The sequence below is a fragment of the Plecotus auritus genome (genome assembly GCF_963455305.1).
Source record: "Plecotus auritus genome assembly, chromosome: 1".
Classification (NCBI taxonomy): Eukaryota; Metazoa; Chordata; class Mammalia; order Chiroptera; family Vespertilionidae; genus Plecotus; species Plecotus auritus.
The window spans coordinates 225,886,249-225,907,951 of NC_137770.1; the positions used below are offsets into that span (position 1 = coordinate 225,886,249).

Sequence of the window (21,703 nt, forward strand, 5' to 3'; positions counted from 1 at the left end):
AATGATTCCCTCTTGTCATTGATGCTCCTATTTCTCTCTTCCTCTCCCTTCCTCTCTGAAATCAGTAAACATATATTTAAAATATAAAAAAGAAGATAGTGTAAGATACTGATTTGTTATATATAAGGTTAGCATTATTTCTGAAATGTTATCTAAAGGATAGCATCTGTGATTTTTTAAAAATCATTGAGCAAACCACAAATGTTCCTGTATAGATTCATTTACACAGTAAATTTTATTATATACTTACTGGTGTTCTAGGTGTTAACAGTCTCTTTTATGTAGTCTTAATGCTATTTTTATGTAACATAAGATATGATTATGCTTATTGTTGAATACAGATTTTTTAAAGGATTTAAAAACTGTATAATTATAAAAGATGATACTTTAATTTGATCTGGTTTTATTTTGCAGAGCGCCCTCTTCACTACACAGAAAATGTGTTGGAGCAGGTGCTTCGGTGGAGCTCATTAGCTGAACCTGGCTCTGCTTATCTTGTGGTGAAGAGGTTCTTAACCGCTGACACCATCAGACACTATAATGGTAGGTGCTGCTATTATCCCACTTTGCAACACCGACGGAAAGTTCAAGTGGTTGAAGGATACTACGGCACAAGTGGCATTTGCAAATGTCAAAAGTAAAAATGAGTAGCTAAATACAGACCTACTGACTTAGTATTGTCCAAGAGGAAGAAGAACAGGTATGTGCACAGGAGTGACATGTGCCAGAGTCAGGTTTCCTGGAGCCTAGCCCTATGGTAATAGTTGGCTCATCTGATGGTACCAAGTTAACGTTTTTGGAAGGAATGGTTTATGCTGGAAGGGCTTCTTGCCATGCTTCAGTGTTTTTCTAATGTTCATAGCTGGTGAACCTTCTTCCTGAATTATGAAAGTTCTCTGGGTATTCAAGAGTGCAAATTATACCAGCAGTGGCCCTCAGGTGTGGGGCAGTGTTGTCTCCCAGGGGACATTTGGCAATGTTTGCAGACATTTCTGACTGTCACAGCTGGATGGAGTGGTGCTTCAGGTCTTTAGTGGACAGATAAAAGCTATGCCACTAAGCATCCTACAATACACAGCACAGCTCTTTCCAACTAAGGATTATCTGGCCCCAAATGCCAGTGGTGCCCATGCTGAGAATTTCTGATGTAGATAATCTATGAAATCTGTTCTAGTTCTTAAATTCTGTATTTTTCATTGTAACATTGAGATAAAGAACAATTGTGGAGCTTAGGAATCAAGTCCTGTCAACATTATGCAACGTATGTAATAAGTTCTTGTGGTTTCTTTTCTTTTAGAAAATAAGTCATCTTTTCAGGTAAATGTATAGTGTTTTCTGGTGAGAATTTTCCTTTTCCTTTTTCTAGTATTCCTCTAAATGTCTAATTCTTCCATGTTGCGAAATACTTGAAACCCACACTTAGACATAATACCTCAGTTCTTGTTTGAATGTTAGTGGGCTGGCTATGTGAATACAAATAGACAAAACTAAGATCTTAAAAGGCTATGGTGTAAAGTGAGGTTTTGTGCAAGTGGAGTGAAGAATAATCCAAATAAGGATACCATTAAGTTCTGTTGGTCTTGGGGGACCGGGGGGGGGGGGGGGGGGGAGGGGCGGGCGGGGGAAGAGATAGAGCAGGTTGAGAGCAATGACATTTGAATTAAACTCTTCATGCTGATTAAAGACAAGAAGAATGAACATGGGCTCTGCCCACAAGCTGGGTAGGAACACTGGGCAGTATAATGATGCCTCCCATACTCCTGTGCCTTCCTGAGGTTGTGAGTGTGTCCTTCTGTTGTGAAAACCATCACGCCTCGGTAAGGTCTAGACAAGCACCTTGCGTAAGAGCTGGAGAACCCCAGAGTGGAAGGCAGGCTTAAGTGACAGTTTCAGGATTTGGATGAAACATTCTGTAACTTTGGTGTTAATCTCATGTCCCGCTCCTTGCTCAAACAGGGTGGAGCTGAAGCACATCCCGTCCTTGCACTATTCCTACCTCATTTTGCCAAACCAGTATGCGCTTGTTATCATATCTACTAGAGGCCCGGTGCACAAATTTGTGCATGTATGGGGCCCGATAGGGCCAGGTCGGCTGGGGAAGGGGACGGACCTGGCTGGCCAGGGGGAGGGGCCACCACAGGCAGTTGGCTGGCCAGCCCCACTCCCTGGTCAAACTCCCAGTCGAACTCCTGGTTGAGGGGTCAATTTGCATATTAGACTTTTATTATATAGGATAGTTCTTCCTACCAGGAAACTGTCTCATTTCATGAACAACATCAGGTTTTAGTGTAACACTGTCAGCAAATACATTAATTGGACCGTTTCACATTAGTAGTTATGTATTTTGGGTCAAATATAGAAGGAACTACGAAGTAAATTTTTAAAATACTTTTTATAGTTTTCTAGCCAATAAAATGTTTATAAATGTTTTTCATTAGAGCTTGATTTATATTGAGATTGTCAAAGCAAAACCATCGCTTTCACTATGGTGGTTCCACATCTGTGTGAGTTTAGGTTGACCCTTTTAAATCGGCTCTGGCTTGTTGTTTGTGTGTGTGTGTGTTTAAATCAATTTCTTTAATCATAATTTTTTCCCTATACTTGTGTATTACAGCAGCCTGGCATTTAGAAGTACATTTTATGGGCTATACTTGGTGATAGATTTTAGGGGGGTTAGATGTTCATTCTGCTTGTCTCTGACTTGGCAAATGTCTCCTAAATCAGTCACAATGACCACCAACTCCAGAATCATTGCTCCGTTCCATACATCCACTACTTCTTAAACTTGGGATCTAAAAGGAAAATAATGGAAGTAAATGGAATGTGATGTCTCTGTCAATTTGTTAGAAATATTTGTGTCATCTCAGAAATACATTGCTCTTCACAGCAAGATGGAATAAGGTTAAATATTTCTCTCACTGAAGATTTTCTTTTTCTAATCGGGGGCCCAAGTAGAAATCGGCTAAGTTTGAAACTAGGGTAGTTGGTTGCAACCACATTTTCTCTCAGGAAAACAATAACTATTGCGTTAACATTTTTTGAAGCATTAGTAGTAATAACCGTTGCACTCTGTCCCCGCAAACTTGACACCTAGTTGCCACAAATTTTACTCTCTGTCCACCTAACTCTATTCCAACTCCATATTTACACACAAAAATATCTGTGTGACTTGCATTTTATTAATTGTTTTGTTACAGGAGAATTAAACTCTCCTGTCGCTTGTAGGAGCAAGGTATAGGTTCTTGGGAAACAGCTGAAAGAATTTTCAGAAGCCCCCACGGGCGGATGGGAGGTGGAAGAAGGCTTTATTTGCGTGAAGTTACATCTCTTGGGTTCCAAAGTCCCCTGTCCCTGGAGCCAGTCCTGGAAAAGGTGCAGCTGGGGTTCTAGCAGAGCCAGAAACAAGGCCAGTATCCAGAGCGTCCCTTCCACGGGTGTGGCTCAGCACCCACGCTAATTGAAGTCCACTAGTCCATTGTGTGGAGCAGCCTCAGATGGCTGTTAGCCTTATGGATGCACGGGAGCCCAGCCCCTGCCACAGGACTCACAGGACCCAGCATGTGAGAGAGAGGAGAGAGAAAACTTCCATTGTTTGAAGGGCACTCAGGTTTCACGTGCTTGCAGTGGCCATGCCCATTCTGACCACTAATTTGTTTTGGGGTGTGACTGGCAGACAGGCAGGCACCTTTCCACAACACTCAGACCTTTCTGGGCAGCGTCCTTTCCCCCATCAGTCAGTGGGGCACAGACTTGGAGAGTGTTAGTTGCAGCTTTTTGGCAAAGCTGTGTAAATGGCATGCCTGCATCTAGTCTTCCCGTTCCTCCTTTCCTGTGAAATTATAACCAGGTTATTACAATGGCACCCATATGATGGTTGTTTTTTAATGTAATAAATTCTAAACATATACTTTCGATTGACATTATGTTTTCACCACCTTCATGCTAAATGAAGAGGTTTTATCATTTGGAGGTTTATGGGTGTTAGTTTTCTGAGTTTCCTCACTTTATCTGAACAGTTTAAAATGTAGACATAACAGTTGGAATAGATTTAGAATCAGCCAACACTTAATTTCTGCTCATTCATTTAAGGTAATGAGGTAACATACTTTACTTTTATAGAAGTATACTAGAGTAAATGAATTTTCTGTTGCCTCTACTTAAAAATCAATTCTGTGCTTTTCAAAAGCGGCATTTGATTTCTTAGAAACAGTTTGCGCCATTGTCATTATTGTAATGAGGAGTTAACTAACTTGAAAAGAAAGATAATAGTCCTCAAATTTCTTTTGTACCCCATGGATTATGACTGAGACATTGAGATAGGGAGTATAAAACTTCATTAAAATAGCTAAATAGACTTCGTCATAGCTAATCTTACTAGACAATCTTTTATCATCTCTCATATTGAGTTGTTTGAACATCTCTATCACAAGTAAGGCATATATTTATAGCTTCTGTAAGGTTCCAGAATAAATAATTTTATATTGCTGAAGTCTTATTTTAAGTGCTAAAGTTCTTTAAAAATTACCTCGATAGAATGTAATGCATGGGAGTCGAGTTTTAATGATCTCAATGGGGAAGAAATACTTTAAGATATAAGATGTAACTCAAATGCAGATCCCCGTGGGTTTCTAAATTTAGATTGCTGCATAGGACAGATGCTTTGGAATTAAATTTGCATTAGAATAGAATAGTTTAAAATGCAGCTGCTTCTGGCAAGTTCAGACCTGGAAAGCTGAGCCATCCACTATCAACTGACTTAAGAAAATAAAAAGAAAATGTCAGCAGAAATAGTATGAGTCTATAAATCATAGTCGAGCTAAAATAATTTACATTGCGCTTCCATCCAGTCTTTTTAAATCCGAAGGTAAGACCTAGCCCACTTCAAGTGGAAGTGTTTTCTTGGGACTTGATGATAGTCTTTGATACCCACTGTAGATAGAGTAGGCATGTCCTGACTTCCTCTTGTGTTATTATTTGGTACCGAGAAAACCAATTGATAAGTTTCTGTTAGCTCTCTGTTTTATGCAGGAATCTGGAAAACGTAAAGGATTGTCTTTTCCCACAAGGAATAGAAAATCTAAATGCATGAAGACTATTTAAATATAAATGTAAATACAAACACAAGATGCTATAAATGACTGCTGTAGGCCAGGATGCTTATGTTTATGGAGAGCTTTCAGGCACAGAAAGGTGATGCAGCTCCATGGTCACTGACATCTTTTCTCACACTGAATGTCTCCCGGTCAAGGAAATACCTCCTGTGTCATTTTTCCTGTATGTCTTGATCTTCCATTATGAGACTCTATCCCATTCCTTTGCTCACTACAAGTACCCGTAGAGTAAACTTTTTAAAAATATAAATGAATAAAACACTTTGTAATTGAGGAAATTATGGACAAAATTTCACTGGACTGCTATCTCACTTTTCTCTAGGTAGTAAGGGAATGTTTTCTAAAGGAAATTAGCAGTGTCTTATTACAGAGACCACTGTGTGTACTTCTCAGTTTCTTGCTTTGGATGCTTCCTGAGCCATTCAGAAAGGGAGCCTAGAAGAGGTTACTATTTGGGTTGACACAGGGGTAGGGTCATTGACTTCTGTTTTGGATGTGTTGGGTTTTACTTGTCTGTGAAGTGTGTCCTGGGGTAGATGTCTAGAAGGGACCTACGGAAGCAATGGAGCGCATTGCATGGGACGTAGTTTTAGCCTTGGGAGAACACAAGATCATTCCACTTACTTATTAAAGAACATTAGAAAGCTGAGTATAGAGTTACCATCATTTGCTTGTAAGGGATGGGTGTATCAAGAGAGGCCCATGGTGTATGAAGGAACAATTAGAAAGCTTTCAAGAAAACAAAGACAGAGAAGTGTCACGGAAATCATCAAAGGAGTAAGTTGGTAGATAAAGAGCACAGTGTAAAATGGCACATGAGTTCAAGAAAGGCACCCAGACATTTATTATTGTGGTAATGGTCATGATCATAATTGTGATGATTACTTAGAAGTGTCTCAGTATAAAAGACAGGATTCTGTGTTAGATATTAAGAGAGCTGAACTGTCATTCTAGTACAGTTGCCTTCTAACCTACATAACCTTTGTGAGCCACAATTTTCTCATTTATAAAATGAGATTGTTTGGCTCAGTGGATAGAGCATTGGCCTGTGGACTGAAGGGTGCCAGGGTCAATTCTGGTCAAGGCACATGCCCAGGTTGCTGGCATGATCCCCAGTAGGCAGCGTGCAGGAGGCAGCCGATCAGTGATTCTCATCACTGATGTTTCTATCTCTCTCTCTCCCTCTCCCTTCCTCTCTGAAATCAATAAAAATATATTTAAATGAAAATAAAATGAGATTGTGTTACCTCTACTTCAGAAAGTTGCATGCAAATCACATGACATAAAATACATGAACATTTTGAAAAGTCTAAAATGTATACTAGTTTTATAATGTTTATTTTTTTCTTGATCTTCCAGTTATAGTAAAACATGTCTTCAAGTCTTTTAACTGGAAACTATGCATGAATATTTTAAAATTGTATAACCTTAACACTAAGAAATTGCTAAAGGTCCAAGTCCTGATATGGTGTCCCTCTCTGAATCTTTTGTGGACACCATCTAATATGTGGGCCACAGCAACCTGCAGGACAAGTGTGATTTTTCCTGTTTTATAGGAAAAGCAGGAGTTGACACCATAATAACAGCATCATGGCTACTTGGCTTCAATGTTCTTTCTGTCCACTGTACTTCAGGTCTCAGGCAGGCAGCTGATCATTGTCTGAATTTCCAGTAGAAAGTTTTAGATTGGAAATATACTGATACACTTATACATGATAAATTTATGGAGATAGATTGATAAATTTATGCAAATACAAATTTGGTGTTCTTACCAAAAAGTGTTTTCTTAATAAAATTAATTGAAAAGACTCCTATGTGTGGGACAATCACAGTATTGCATATGAAATATAGTCGATGTTAAATACTCTACCTTAGCCATTTTGCCTTGTTACTCTTACCTATTTCATGTTGGCAGGAATTTCTTGAACAACTTGGATTCCTGTGTCAGAATTATGGTAGAGGTTTCCTTCTTTACCTGTGTGTTTGCATTCTTATATGAGTGCTGTTGAAAAAAATATGAGGCAAGCTGATGATATAATTTTAAGTGGCTTAGTATCCACATTAATATATATATATATATATATATATATATATATATATATATATATTGACATTAATTTGCTAGTATATTTCATTTAAACTCACATATACAAAATATTATCATTTCAACATGTAATTAATATTACAAAATTGGGAGATTTTTTTTAACTTTTTTGAACTGTCTTCACAATCTGTAAGTATATTTTATATTTACAGCACATCCCGATTGAGACTCACCATGTTTTAAGTGCTAATGGGACAGCATAGGCAGGCCTATCTATGGTAGATATAAATAGATCCAGGCAGTGGATCTGCGACTTATCGTACACACCCCTGACATGTGCTATTCCCAGAAATTAACCATAGGCTTCTTAATGATAGGAGACAAGTTATTACTTTATAATAATCAAAACAAAGTACAAAAATGTTTTCTGTTCTGTTCCAAATAAATGAAAATGTACCTCACTTACAAAAATAATGTACTTTACAGAGAGAAATGCCCTGGAAAGTATCAAAGAGGGATCCCTGAAAATCAAAGAAGAACCATCTAAAATACTGTCTGGAAATAAATTTCAAGATCGGCACTGTGTTTTGCGAGATGGATATCTCATTCTTTACAAGGACCTGAAGGTATTTGCATATGTAGTATTTGACTATGTACACATTTCTGTGTGGGTATTAACATTCTTATCTTAAACCTTTCTCAGCCCTCTCTCTTGGAAGTCAAGGCCAGTAGGAAATAAAATAAAATAAAATAAAATGCAGAGTGAGCTGAGGATTCCTCTCAGCCTCTGGGCTATGACATTAATGCACCGAGTAGCACAGTGAAGAGCTCCATATTTGGCCTTTATGAGCACCTCACATTTTTTAGGGCAGGGAATGACTTAAGTCCTAAGGAAAAGTCTAATATGCGTTACATAAACAAGCGTATTAGCATCTCAGTCAATAAAATGACTGGGAGAGTGTGTCATTCCCTTTGGCAAAAGTGGCTTGAGTTTAGCTAATGGAGGTTAATAAATGCAAATTAAAACTCTGATGTACTATTTTACTCTTTAAATTGACTACAATAACTCAAATTGTAAGAGTGACAACACCTAATGTGGACAGGGATGTTGATTAAACTAAAACTCTCATAAATTGCTGATGGAAGGGTACAGTCACAATCACTGTGTAGAAATGTTGGGCAGTTGTTAGATAAGTTTATTAGAACATCTACCCCTGGACCCAGCAATTCTGTTCCTGGCTATTATGTCCATAAAAGTGTTTGTTCAGGAATGTTCATAAGCGGCTTTATTCATAAAAGCTGCATCCTGGAAACATTCCAAGTGACTGTCAATATAAGAATGATAAATTCACACAATGGAATCCTACTCAGCAATAAAATAAGTGAATACTCATGCATGCAGCAACATGGATGCATCTTGAAATCCTTGTGGAGCAGAAGAAGCTTGACACAAAATACTACCATCTGAGTCTGTCTGTAAGAAGTCTAAGATCGGGCAAAACCATGAATGGTGATAGAAAGTAGAAAGTGTTTGCTGAGGTGTCAGGAAAGATTGTAGGTTCGAAGCCAGGTCAGGGCACATTTCTGGGTTGTGGGCACAATTCCCAGTAGGGGGAGTGCAGAAGGCAGCCGATCAATGTTTCACTTTCATATCAATGTCTCCCATTTCTTTCTCTCTCGCCTTCTCCCTTCCTCTCTCTCTAAACATCAATTAAAAATACTTTAAAAAAACATTCTCTATCCAGTTTTCAGCAGTGGTCACATGGGTATTTGCAATATCATCTCTACTTCCTTGAGATTCTGGCAATACCCATGCAATTTTTTTAAATGCTGAATGACAGCAGGACCTGGAGATACTTTTTTATTTTGAATTATACAATTCACTTGAGTTAAACACTGCTTGCATACTGTAAGTGTGTGGCACTTCACTATTTTGTTTTGGTAATGCACAAAGAAAGAACAGCGTAGTAATATCTGTTAATATGTTATGAAGAGAGGATAGTTAGCCCTATTTTGGGAAGTATCTTTTGAGCTCTCCACACCTTTAACACCTTTCCCTGTTTGTTTCTCCAGGGAAGCCTCCATGTGTGGCCTTAAATAAATCTTAGCATTCCAACTTTGTGTAGACATCTCATATTCACTTTTAAAGACAGTGGAATGTCCAGGCATGGGGGCTTGTAGGACAGCACTGAAGTCTGCAGCCCTTACCCCTCCATTCAGAGGTCTGGATTATCTACCCTACTTGAACTCCCACTTTGCCATTCCACCTGATAGGCCCAGCAGGGAGTCTGTGCAGGTTCCAAGATATTGTTTGTTATTCTAATTCAGGTGTTTTTTTTTGTTTGTTTTTTTTTTTTCAGTAGAGGGAGGGTGGAGTTTGCAGAAGTAAGCCACATAAGAATTTGGGGTTAGTGAACCGAACTCCAGATGCCAAGGTTCATGAACTTAGGTTTATATTCACGAAAGTAAATGTTAAACATCGCAGCTGACAAATATTAAGTCTTCTAGGTTGAATTTTATTTGGTTTTCTTCAGTGGGTCACCCACCTTGGTCTTTATTAGATGGAGTTCCTTCATCCTTGTCCTTCTGTATAGATAATATGTTGATTAAGAGTCATTTTTGTAGTTGGATGGCAGCTTAGCGTATTTAAAAATCAACCTGAAGTTTTTAGCCCCAATAAAGAATTGGTACTTCCATTTCTAGAAATCTAGCCATAAAGGAAAAAATATCCAAAATATATATGTTATTAAATTATCTACTATGATTATACTAGCAAACATTAATAATAGTGACTAGGAGCATATCCACCGTGTAAATTCCAGGCCTTATCATCGCTGCCACGGAGGCCATTGGTCACCAAAGCATAATTCCTGATCTTCCTGCTTACTCTTCTATATTCTCCTAACCTGTGTTCTCCATGGAAACCAAGTTTTTATTTTATAAACATACTAGAGGTCCAGTGCATGAATTTGTGCATGGGTGGAGTCCAGCCAGCCTGCCCCAGTTGGGGTGATCCAGCTGGGTAGGCCAGGGGGAGGGACCGTGGGAGGTTGGCCAGCCAGCCCTGCCTCTGATGGGGGTGGGAGGGGCTGATCAGGGGAGTGGCCAGCTGTGGGGAGGGGCCCGAAGAAGACCCACTGAGCTGGAACTGAGCATGGGCCCCAGGCTTTCCAGGGAGGACGGCCTCAGCAAGGGAACAGAAACCACCAGAAGGCTCTGCAAATAGGCCCTGAGCTCCCTCTGGCCAGGCAGAGCTGGTGTCTCTGTATGTACATTAGACACAGCTCAGCACTTGCCTTTGTCTGTTGGTCAAATCCATTGCATGGAAAAACTTGTTCCCCTTCTTCTCTTTGGGGCCTTACAACAAATACAGGCCAATTGGAAGACACGGGCCCCAGTGGCAGAGCCAGGCCCCACAATCACGCTGAATTTAGGCCTGAGACAACTAGGTAGCAATCTCCATGGAACAGAACACACTGTTTTAGAGTCTTAATTCTCCCCTAAAATGTGCCCAGCTGTTCCTCTTTAGCTGGGATAGACTGAAGTAAGGAACCAAAGACCGAGTTTCCTTTGAGGTGGGACCCACCAGGATCCAGCTGGTGGCAAGGCCCTTCACAGGTGCCTGCCTTCCCCCTCAAAGTTCGGCATGCTCTGAGCCAGTCCATTTCTGGTGGTGCCAGGTCCTGGGCTGCTGGTCAGGCGGCAGGTCCACAGGGTTTCTCTCTGCTGCCTTCCTGGCCTCCAGAGCAGTACCCTCCGGCCCAGCGCACCAGGCAGCTGTCACTAGAGCTGGGAACCAAAGAGCGAAGGAGCCGGCCCGCGCAGAGAGGGACCCCCACAGGTGGCTAGGCAGTGCCCCCCATCCCGCTTCTGGGTCTCGCTCGTGTGGATTTGGCCAAAGCCTGCTGCCCGATACTGGCGCCACATGGGGAGGGTCGCAGCAGGGAGAGGGGTGCCTTGACCTGCCAGCCTTGGTGACGATCATCTCGGTGCCCAGCTGATTGAATTCATCCCACAGAGCCTTCATCTCAAGCTGCATGCTCACACTGGCCACCTTCGTGTTCTTCTTTACCAGCACCTTGGTGGTGGCTGCTGGCCCCGGGGCCCTCGGGCTCCACAGCGGTGCTGGTGGTGGCCCCTGCGGCCAGTAGGTCATAGCAACCAGTCGTTCCGCCTTAATGGTCACTGGGCTTTTATTATATGGGTTTTCCACCCTTTTCCAAAGTGGCTGCTTTCATCAAGAGCAGATTTCATAGGAAGAGTTTAAGTTTTATAGAACTTGTACTGATTTGAGCTACATATTTGTCAAGTGGGCCTTTGTGCATTGTCTTAGGATCCTAAGAACTTGTTTATATTGCTATTTCTGTGAGGCAGGGTGTTCTAAATTTATAATAATAGCTATCATTTCCTGCGTGCTTTCTATATGCCAGTTACTAGACCAAAACCTTTATAGGCATTTTTCTCATTTAATCTGTACGATAACCCTTGATAGTAACTCTTTACTTTCTCATTTAATCATCATAATGACCCTATGAGATAGTCAATATTGTTATTATCCCTGTTTACAAACAAGAAGTAAGGCCTTAGCCAGTTTGGCTCAGGGATAGAGAGTGCCGGCCCTGAGACTGAGGGTCCTGGGTTAGATTCCAGTCAAGAGCATGTATCTCAGTTGCAGGCTAGATCCCTGGCCCTGTTTGGGGTTCCTGCGGGGAGGCCGCTAGTCTATGTGTCTGTCTCTCCATCACATCGATGTTTCTCTCTGTCTCCCCCCTGCCCCCTTCCACTCTCTCTAAAAATCAATAGAAAAATATCCTCAGGTGAGGATTAAAGAAAAAAGAGCTGAGAGAAGCACATGAGGTCTCAAACTAATAAGTAGCAAGGCCAATTTGCACCTAGGTCTCTGTGACCCTCACACTCTTATTCTCAGTTATAAATGTTGTCTGCCTACAGTTTGAAACAAGAGATTTCCTTAGGATATAGGGACTACTTGTGCTAATAATTAATTCCATGGCTATTATCTGTATAAAATCTATTGCAGGGTATGCAAGGATAAATCATAAAATTTGTGTAATTTGATATTAAGGTTTTAAATTAAAGTATAAGGATTCAAGTTTTGCTTCTGTCAGACAACTTTCCTGATGTTCTGTGTTCAAGGATTAACATTTTAAAAATATTAATCACAAATAAATATGCCAGAATGTGTACGGAGAATGTGTAATTGATCCAAAGCAAATGTTTATAAATTCTTTTTTCACAGTCTATTTTCGTGAATTTAATTTTCATTAATATGGATATTTGAGATAGTTCAGTATGTGCCCATATAGGTTCACAATATGTTTTCTATAATTCTAAATATAGACAGCAGGCATTCGTTTCTCACAGTTCTGGAGGCTGGATGTGAATCGGGGGCCAGCCGGGTCAGGGTCTAGTGAGGCCCTTGTCCAGGTTGTAGACTGCCAACTTGGATCCCCACTTGGTGGAAAGAGTGAGAGCCAGCTCTCTGGCCTCTTTTATTAAGGGCACTTGATACATTCATGTGCTCTACCTTCATGACTTAATTACCTCCCAAGGGCCCCCCCTTCAAATACTATCACATTGGGGATTAGATTTCAACATAGGAAGTTGGGGGTAGAGGGGGTTACAAACATGGTCTATAACAATATTTATAGCCTTTATTTATCTCACACTGTATGAAATATCATGCATTTTAATGTAGAAATATGAATATATTTGAATAAAGGGTGCTGCCCCAAGCAACACTGGTAGTGTGGTGGAGTTATATAACATATTGCATATGCATTGTATTTTTAAAACATGAAAAATTATCAATTCGGATACACATCTGGTTCCAACTGTTTTAAATAAGGGATCATTATGTGTGTGCTTAAATATACATATATAAACAGACATATAAATCCAAAATTATTTATTTAAATTTACAACATTGTAATCAAAACGGTCTTCATTTACTAAGAGCTGGTATTACATTCATAAAACATTGGAGAAACTAAGCAATTCTAAAGCCAGTCATTAACATTCAAGGCAAATCGCAAGGATATTTGTGAAGTCTGTTCAGTTACATGCTGTTTTGTTTTCCTTGCAGAGTAGCAAACATGACAAAATGCTTCCTCTCAGTTCAGTGACGTTTTATCTTGGAGTGAGAAAGAAAGTGAAGCCTCCAACAAGGTAAAGCTTGAAAGGGGAGGGTGGCTGAAAAGTTATGGGAACATATGTCTGTTCAAGGAATTAGGATCGGAGGCATTAGTCTAGCTTTATTTATAAACTACGCTGTAGACAAGTTTCTTAAGATGCCAGATCCAGAGAACGTGTGTGGGTAGCTGAGGAGGGAGGCCGTTCCCCTAAAGGCAGCTCCTGGGTGAGTGCATGTCCCCTTCGTAGAACAAGAAATCCCAGGAGCCCTGTCTGCTGGGAAACACCTGGGTTTGCCCGCATCCTGTCCCTTGCTCTGTCCAAGCCTGGGGACACAAGGAATGTTCCAGGCAAGTCTGCCCACAAGAAGACAGCCTGGCTCTCTAATGTGCCCTTTTTGCTTTGCCGAATTTCGTAGTAAATCCACAGCACATAGATGGACCCCTCTTAAACATTCTGTTCCTCTTTAGCACTTGAATCAGCCCAGCATTCCGTTTACACTGTACTTACTTTCTTTTAATCCTCACCTGAGGATATGTTCAGTGATTTTAGGAAAAGGGACGGAGAGAGAGGAACATTGATGTGAGAGAGAAACATCAATCGGTTGCCTCCTGCACATGCCCCTACCCGAGATCGAACCAGCAACCTACATATGTGATGGGATTGGGAATTGAACTGCAGCCTTTTGTGGTGTAAGGGACGACGCTCCAACCAACTGAGCCACCTGGCTGGGGCCATACTGTACTTTCTTATCAGAAATTACTTGGACTTAGCTAATTAATGTTTCTACTTATACACCTAATCTCATGAAACTTCATTTTAATGAACTCTCTATGGTTTGTGAGTCTGAAAACATTCTCACTATTGCCTCCATGCTTAATTTATAAGCCCAACACAAATACCTGCATTGCAGTTGGCACATTTTTTCAAATTCTCACACTATCAGCTGGTCAATATGAATATTATCTTATTTTGGCCATTTTTCTAGACATCTGCTTTTACTCAGCCAAGACTCTCTTCTGAGAGATTTCCCCCACTGCCCCATGACATCACGAGGCCCCTTCCCTCTGTCTCCCTCCGATATTTAAATGTGTAGCCACATCCCTCAACAGTTATCATTCACCTCTAGATAAATCACACCTGTGGAATCTTCACTGTGGGTACCAATTCTGTTATGCATTTCCACTGTTAAATGTCACCTCCTTAGCACCCCATCCTGTTTCCAGTCTGGTAAGGTTTATCATTTTGAATATGTTTGTGTTTTCTCCTCATGTGGCGCAGTTGGGGATTGACAGCATTTTCTGAAAAACATCAGTGGTAAGTACCAGCTGGCAGTTTGGGGATCTGGTGTGTTGATAGTAATTTCAGTAAATGGATAATGTTGTGACTTGGCAGATAGATCTATAGACAGGAAGCGAAGGTAAAATCTTTACTAAACACTTAAGAGTCTAGGAAGAGGAAAATATATTTGGTTTCAGAATTTAGGTCCATTCCAGTCCCATGTATCCTAATTGCCAGTATCTCTTAAGAGCAACTATATCTGATTTCTTCCTAGTTACTATGAGTGTGGGATCCTAGCTCTTAGGTGATATGCAGGCAACATTCAGTTTTAAATAAGGGATAAGAACTAGCTAAAACTCAGCTAAAAAGGAAAATCTTGGTTTCAAAACTGTTCTTTACATATACTAGTATGTACTTGATTCCACTGATGTCATCGGATCGAGCCACTTTCCCGAAAGATTATACTAGAAGTGTCCTTCTCTTACCTTCCTCTGTCTGATGAATCCAAGCCATACCAGGCATGCCTCTTCCTGTCTCTCTGACCCACCATACCCCGTACCCTAAAGCCCTGCTTCATTCATCTGCCAGGATTAGTGTTGGAGTTCTAAGTGCTCTTCCTGCCTCGGACCTTGCCTCTGTCTTCTCGGCCATTCTCCACCCAGCCCCAAAGAGACTTTCTAAAATGTATCATGTTTCTTTACTGCTTTAACACTCTTCTGTGGCTCCTGTCACCTTGCAGGACAAAGCACAGAAGTGTTGGCCCGGCGTGCAAGGCCCTGAACTATGGGCTCCATCAGCTTCATCGCCATTGACTTTCCCTGTTCACTTAGTGACGAAACAGTTATGTCTTGAATTCACTGCACATGCCTTGCTGTCTCACATCTCCGTGCGTAATAGATGTGGTCCCCTTACGGAGCCTTCATCCGTTCCATGTGCTGCCCCCTTTCCTCACACTGTCCTCTCCCTGCCCCGCTGGCAGACTCAGCTGTCCTTCATTCAAGCCATAGCTCAGATGCCCCTAAGTCCTGTAACTCTCACCTTTAATCTTTATGTCTTCTTTGTAGCTACAGTATTTTGTACACATTGGTGTGTAATTAAAAGGATCTGTAATTAAAACCTTGAGAAAGGTTCTCTTGGATATGGTAAATGGAAAAGGACAGTGTCTCTGTGATAATTTTTCAATGAAGCAAGAATATTTCAGAAATTTTAACATTTTTAAAAATTATTTTTATTATACAGGAATATAAAAAAAATATGGTTGTATCGAATGCCCATTTTCTCATTTTGCTATCCGTCACAACATTTTCCTCTTATAGGAAACAACCTCCATCTCATCCCCAAGCGTGCTGTTTCTCTTTGCGCTTCTCTCGCTGTTTTAATTTATTTGTTTACATTCCCGGCTCCCCTAATGGACTGTGTGAATCTTGAGGGCAAGCGCTCTGTATATATAGGTTTTCAATAAAAGGTGTTATTGGACAGGCAGCAGTTTTTTCATTTAGCTTCTTTTTCATGAGTCTTGTGGGTATTAATGTTTATAATCATAATGATGGAAACTGTCTAAGCCTTTTTAAAAATCTGCTATTAAGAAAATATGCACACATTTTTCTTCTTAAGCTGGTAGTTTCTAGGGGAAAAAATGTTTTACCATCTTGCACCTGAAAAAGCAAATGAGGTTGACCTCTCTGCCTTTCCAAAAATATTGCTGATTGTTTTTCAGCAATTATCAAAACCTTAGCTATGTTTTGTTTAAAATAGCATTTGTACACTATTATTCTGACATCAGATACTAAGCAACCGGTACTGAAATACTCCCATTTTGATTGCAGTAAGCCATCAGAGAAACCAAAGGGATTTCTGATCATTTAATTACCAAATACACTGGAGAATGGATGTTTTGATTTATATAGTCATACATTTTGCATTGCAGGCACCTGTGTTGTGACAGTTTACAAACTCAGATGGAGTGGATGGCCAGTGTCTTCCTTGCCCAGGTAAGGTATCTATCTGTTTCCAGTTGTCCAGGAAAGTGTAACGATGGTATATGGGAAATGGCAGTGATTTTCCAGTAACGTTTGAGTTTTATGCGTATACTTTTACTTACTCATTTATATATTTTTAATATATAAGCATCAGGATTTATCATTTACTCTTTGAAAGATAATTACTCTCTTCATAGAGGCTTTTTGCCAGCCCAGCAGCTCCGCAGCCTAGGAGAGGTGTGTTGCTTCAAGATGGCAGGATAAGAAAGAGGGCTTTGTCTAAGCTGCCACCCTACCAGAGCCCCACATGATCCTACTCTCCCCACCCCTGCCTATCCACAAATAAGGACGGGAACCTACATTTCTTTAATATATGTTATTTGCTAGAAACTTCAAAAAGAGTTAATACGTGTGTTCCTTGCAACAAACTATGCATGATAATTCTTAATGATGAGGAAATAGAGATGAACAAAGGTTCCATCATTTGCTTAGGACCATATATTTAGTTACTGGTTTAAACCCAGAGACAAACACATGTACCCCATTCCCCATTCAGTCTCCTTCTGGGAGGAGGGCTCACTTTTGGGGGAAGGTTTCAGTAGTCCCATTAGTAGAGTTGTTTTCCCCCCAGCCTTGTCTGGCTGAATTCAGCATTGCTTCGCACAAGAGCATTGAAATTCACAGTCACAATTAAGTTGCCACTCTTTATTACTGAGGATGTACTTCCCCATTTCTCTTATAAGAGAAGTTAATTCACCCCCCAAATCTGGTCATTTTCTCTGTTCCTTTAATTTAGTATCTTCTCCAGTGGTTAATAAACACTGTTCTCAGCCTGACGCTATTACTACCTGGGAATACATTTGCAGAAAAAGACTGGTTGCTAACTTTTTTTTAGAGACTTTTCTTCTTTTTTTGGGACTTTTTAATAATTCAGATGTTCAAGTCCTACTTTAAAAAACTGGATTTGAAGTATTTTACTAAAATTGGAACTATAGAGTCAAAAACTATTACACTATCTCTTTGTGGTGCAACTAAGTTGATTTTTTGTTTTTATAATTGAAGTCAGTCCATCCTGTAGTTTGAAAATCAAAGTATAAACAGCCAGGAAGCAGATGCCGCTCTCAGGGCGAAGATATTTCCCCTGCCTCGCCTATCCTGTGTGGTCTCAGCCCAATTACCTTTGTTTGTCCATTCCACGGTTCAGGATTAATGTTAACACAAAGTTGCTTTGGGGTTTAAGGATTTAACGGGTCACCTCCATTGAGAAACAGACAAGAACGTAGCAGATGTTAAAAATACACACATGCGCACACACACAATAGTAAGTGTCCCTCCCTTACAATTAGTCCTTCTAGTGCACAGAATACTTTTCTGATATCCATCTCCATCCTCACCCCGCCTCAGATTTCAGCTTACAGGTCACATTCTCAGAGAAACTTCCTCATTCTCCATTTAGACCTTCCTATAGGAGCACTTCACTGCTGTACTTCGAGGTAGCACTCAGTACGAAACAGTTGTGCATTTAGATTTTCCATTTCTGTCCTTCCTACTAAAACGTAAATTTCATGAGAGGAAGGACTCTGTCAATCGTTTTTTTCTAATTTTATTTTTCAGTTACAGCTTACATTTATTATTTTTAGTCTCAGGTGTACAGCGCATAGTGGTTAGACATTCATATATTTTAAAGCGATTCCCCCCAATATGTCAAGTAACCCCCTGGCACCATACATAGTTATTACAATGTTATTGACTATATTCTCTATGCTGTAGTTTATATCCCTGTGACTATTGTATAACTTTTTAATCCCTTCAACCTTTTTCACTCGGTCCCCCAACCCACCTCCCCTTGGCAACCACCCGTTCGCTCTGTCATTTGAGCCTTTCAGTTTTGTTTACTTTATTCTTTAGATTCCACATATAGTGAGATGATATGGTATATGTGTTTCTCTGACTGACTTACTTCACTTAGCATAATACCCTCTCTGTCTATCCATGCTTTTTGGTAAGATTTCATTCTTCCTTTATGACTGAGTAATATTCTATTGTGTAAATGTACCACCACATTTTTATCCACTCCTCTATTGATGGGTACTTGGATTGCTTCCAGATCTTGGCTGTTGTAATGGACATAGGAGTGCATATGTTTCTTTCAAGTTAGTATTTTGGGATTCTTCGGATATATTCCCAGAAGTAGAATCTCTGCGTCATAAGGAAGTCTATTTTTAATTTTTTGAAGAACGTCCATACTCTTCTACAGAGCCTGCACCAGTCTGCATGCCCACCAGCAGTGCATGAGAGTTCCCTTTTCTCCACACGCTTGCCAATACTTGTTTGTTGATTTATTGCTGATAGCCATACAGACAGGTGATTTCTTGTTGTTTTAATTCATATTTCTCTGACAGTTAGTGACATTGAGCATCTTTTCATGTATCTATTGGCCATCTCTATGTCCTCTTTGGAGAAGGACACTTTATTATGTATATCTGTATCACAGAACCCAATGCCTTTTACAAAGTACATTCTCAGTATTTACAAAATAGGAAAAAGAGAAAATAAATAATCAGATCAAATTTCAAATAGATATTAGTGTGATAAAATAAAATAATGAATAAATAAAATAAGTGAGGGAAAGGAAAACCAGTGTGACTGAGGTAAGGAAGGGTATTAACTGAGAAAAGTTCTCAGGGAAGAGTTTTTTGAATGACTGACAGATGTGTCTGAAATGAGGGTGAGGTGTACAGGTATGTAGTAGCAGGGGAAGATGCCAGGGATGGGGACCAGCAAGTTCCCTAGATGTCATAATCTTGGCTTATTCTGGGACCATCACAAAGGCCTACGAGAGACAGGTGGTAAGAGATGAAGAATACAGAGAACAGATCATGTAGTCCCCTTTTAGAGTTTGAGAGGGAAATAAGGAAAAGATACCAAATTTACATTAACTAAAAAAATAACGTTGGTTACTTTGTTAAAGCCATACTTTCAAGGGTCAGAGATGGAAGCAGGAGGAAAACCTGTGTGGGAGAGGATGGCAGCTCAGACTAGGGTGGATCTGCTAAGACAGTGGTCGGCAAACTCATTAGTCAACAGAGCCAAATATCAACAGTACAATGATTGAAATTTCTTTTGAGAGCCAAATTTTTTAAGCTTAAACTTCTTCTAACGCCACTTCTTCAAAATAGACTCGCCCAGGCCGTGGTATTTTGTGGAAGAGCTACACTCAAGGGGCCAAAGAGCCGCATGTGGCTCGCAAGCCGCAGTTTGCCAACCACGGTGCTAAGACATTCAGATTCAAGAATAATGGAAGGTAGAGCCAATTAAGGCTTTCACATTAATTGGTTATACCAGTTTGAGAGGATTAGAACTTAGTTTTTTGGCCTTGGATAACAGGCAGATTTAAGTGACATTATCAGAGACAAAGGGGCGGGGGGAGGGAGAGTTCTGTTCTGGCCACATGAATTTTGAGATACCTTTTAGACATACACGTGGGTGTGCTGGGTAGTAGGTTGGATGTTGGGATGAAAAACTCAGGCAAAAGGTTGGGGCTGAAATGTAAATTTTGGCGAAGTCAGTATTTAGATGGTTTTGAAAACCATGAGTTTGGGTGAGATCTGAGAGAGAATGAGAGAAGGGGTTGTATATGAGAGAGAGAGAGATGGCAGACAGATGGCAGACAAGCCCTGGAACAATCTAAATTTGAAGGCCTAGTATATTAAAAAAAAAAAAGAAAGAAACAAAAAAAAAAACAGGAAAAGAAATGAGGAGGGTTGAGGAAGGAGGAAAATGTAGGTGATTGCTACAGAATATTCTATCAAGGAATTTGCTATGTAGATAAATGAGGCTGTGACTAGATAGAAACAAGAAGTCAAGGTAGATTTGGGGCTCTTGATTTGTCTTTAAAATGGGAGAGTGTATACTTTGCCTCTATGCTGATGAAGACAATCCAGTAATTGGAAGAAAAATGTATTTTTTGAGGAAGAGGGTGATTATGAAATCAGCAGAGGCCCTGGGCAGACGTGAAGCAATGTAAGTGCCCATTGGTTCATCATTGCTGGAAAAATCAGTAGCAGCAGAGTGTGGCACGTTTGTTCTCAAATTCCTGACTATGTATTCTGGCCACTGAGCAATTATAGATATGACTGGAGAAAAGTTATTTAATCAGAGCAATACTGATTGAAGAGAAGGGAGACTCGCTTGTATGGCTATGAACGCAGAGGAGATTGGTACATTTCATGATAAGAAAATGAACATCTTGAATGATTATTAATAATTTTAAAAATTAAATCAGCATGGTCACTCCACTGGGGGATATTAGAAATGCGGGGAAGAGTAAAAGATGAGATTCTTCAGAGAGGGAGGAAGCCAGTTGCACTGTAGTAGAAAATTAGGTAATGATGCAAGCTCACTTGAAATTTAAAGTTAATTTAAGATATAGTGCATCTCCAGAGTGATCTATTGTATTTTCCTCCATCAGTCTGTAGGTACCCTTAGCGTAAGCAGAATTGGGGTTAGGTTCAGGGCTTAGCCAGGCACATGTAATGGGGGGAGAAAGAGCATAGGACTTGAAGAAGTTGACAAGGAGGTGAGTATACTCTTTGACCATGAAACCGAGGCCAGGCTGTGAAGGAAGTGGGAAAAATGAGCAAAGTGTAATGGATTGAAGGTCTTAAGGAGCCTAAGAATGCTTCAAGTGAATGAAACGAAATGAAGTGAGCTAGATAGATACAAGGTCAAGATCAGAAGTGATAGGCAAACCTGGTGTTCACTGCAGCATCATTCACCCTAGCCAAGGTGTGAAAACAGCCAAAGTGTCTGTTGGCAGATGAATGAGTGGTCAAGAAAATGTGGTATACATGCACAATGGAATATTACTCAACTTTTTAAAAAAGAGAAATCCCATCCTGTGCAACAACATGGATTAACCTGGAGGGCTTCATGCCAAGTGAAATAAGCCACTGAGAAAGACAAGTACTGAATGATATCACTTACATGTAGAATCTTAAAAAAAAACACACCACACAACTCAAACTCAAAAACAGAGAGCAGAGAGTGGAAAAGTGGTTGCTGGAGTGAAGGGAGGGGTATAGAGAGGTTGGTCAAAGGATACAAATCTTGGAGTTATAGGACGAATAAGGCCTGAT

The 21,703-nt window shown here is 40.2% G+C and overlaps 1 protein-coding gene across 6 annotated transcripts in view; it reads left to right on the forward strand.

Moving 5' to 3' along the window:
* ARAP2 (ArfGAP with RhoGAP domain, ankyrin repeat and PH domain 2) overlaps window positions 1-21,703 on the forward strand; it is a 173,699-nt gene that overhangs the window by 142,187 nt on the left and 9,809 nt on the right. For all 6 annotated transcript variants that reach the window (XM_080650295.1, XM_080650300.1, XM_080650297.1 and 3 more), the window contains 5 exons: window positions 415-543; window positions 7,642-7,781; window positions 13,259-13,341; window positions 14,587-14,622; window positions 16,514-16,577. In XM_080650295.1, coding sequence (XP_080506421.1) covers window positions 415-543; window positions 7,642-7,781; window positions 13,259-13,341; window positions 14,587-14,622; window positions 16,514-16,577 — 452 coding nt within the window. The remainder of the gene's footprint in view (window positions 1-414; window positions 544-7,641; window positions 7,782-13,258; window positions 13,342-14,586; window positions 14,623-16,513; window positions 16,578-21,703) is intronic.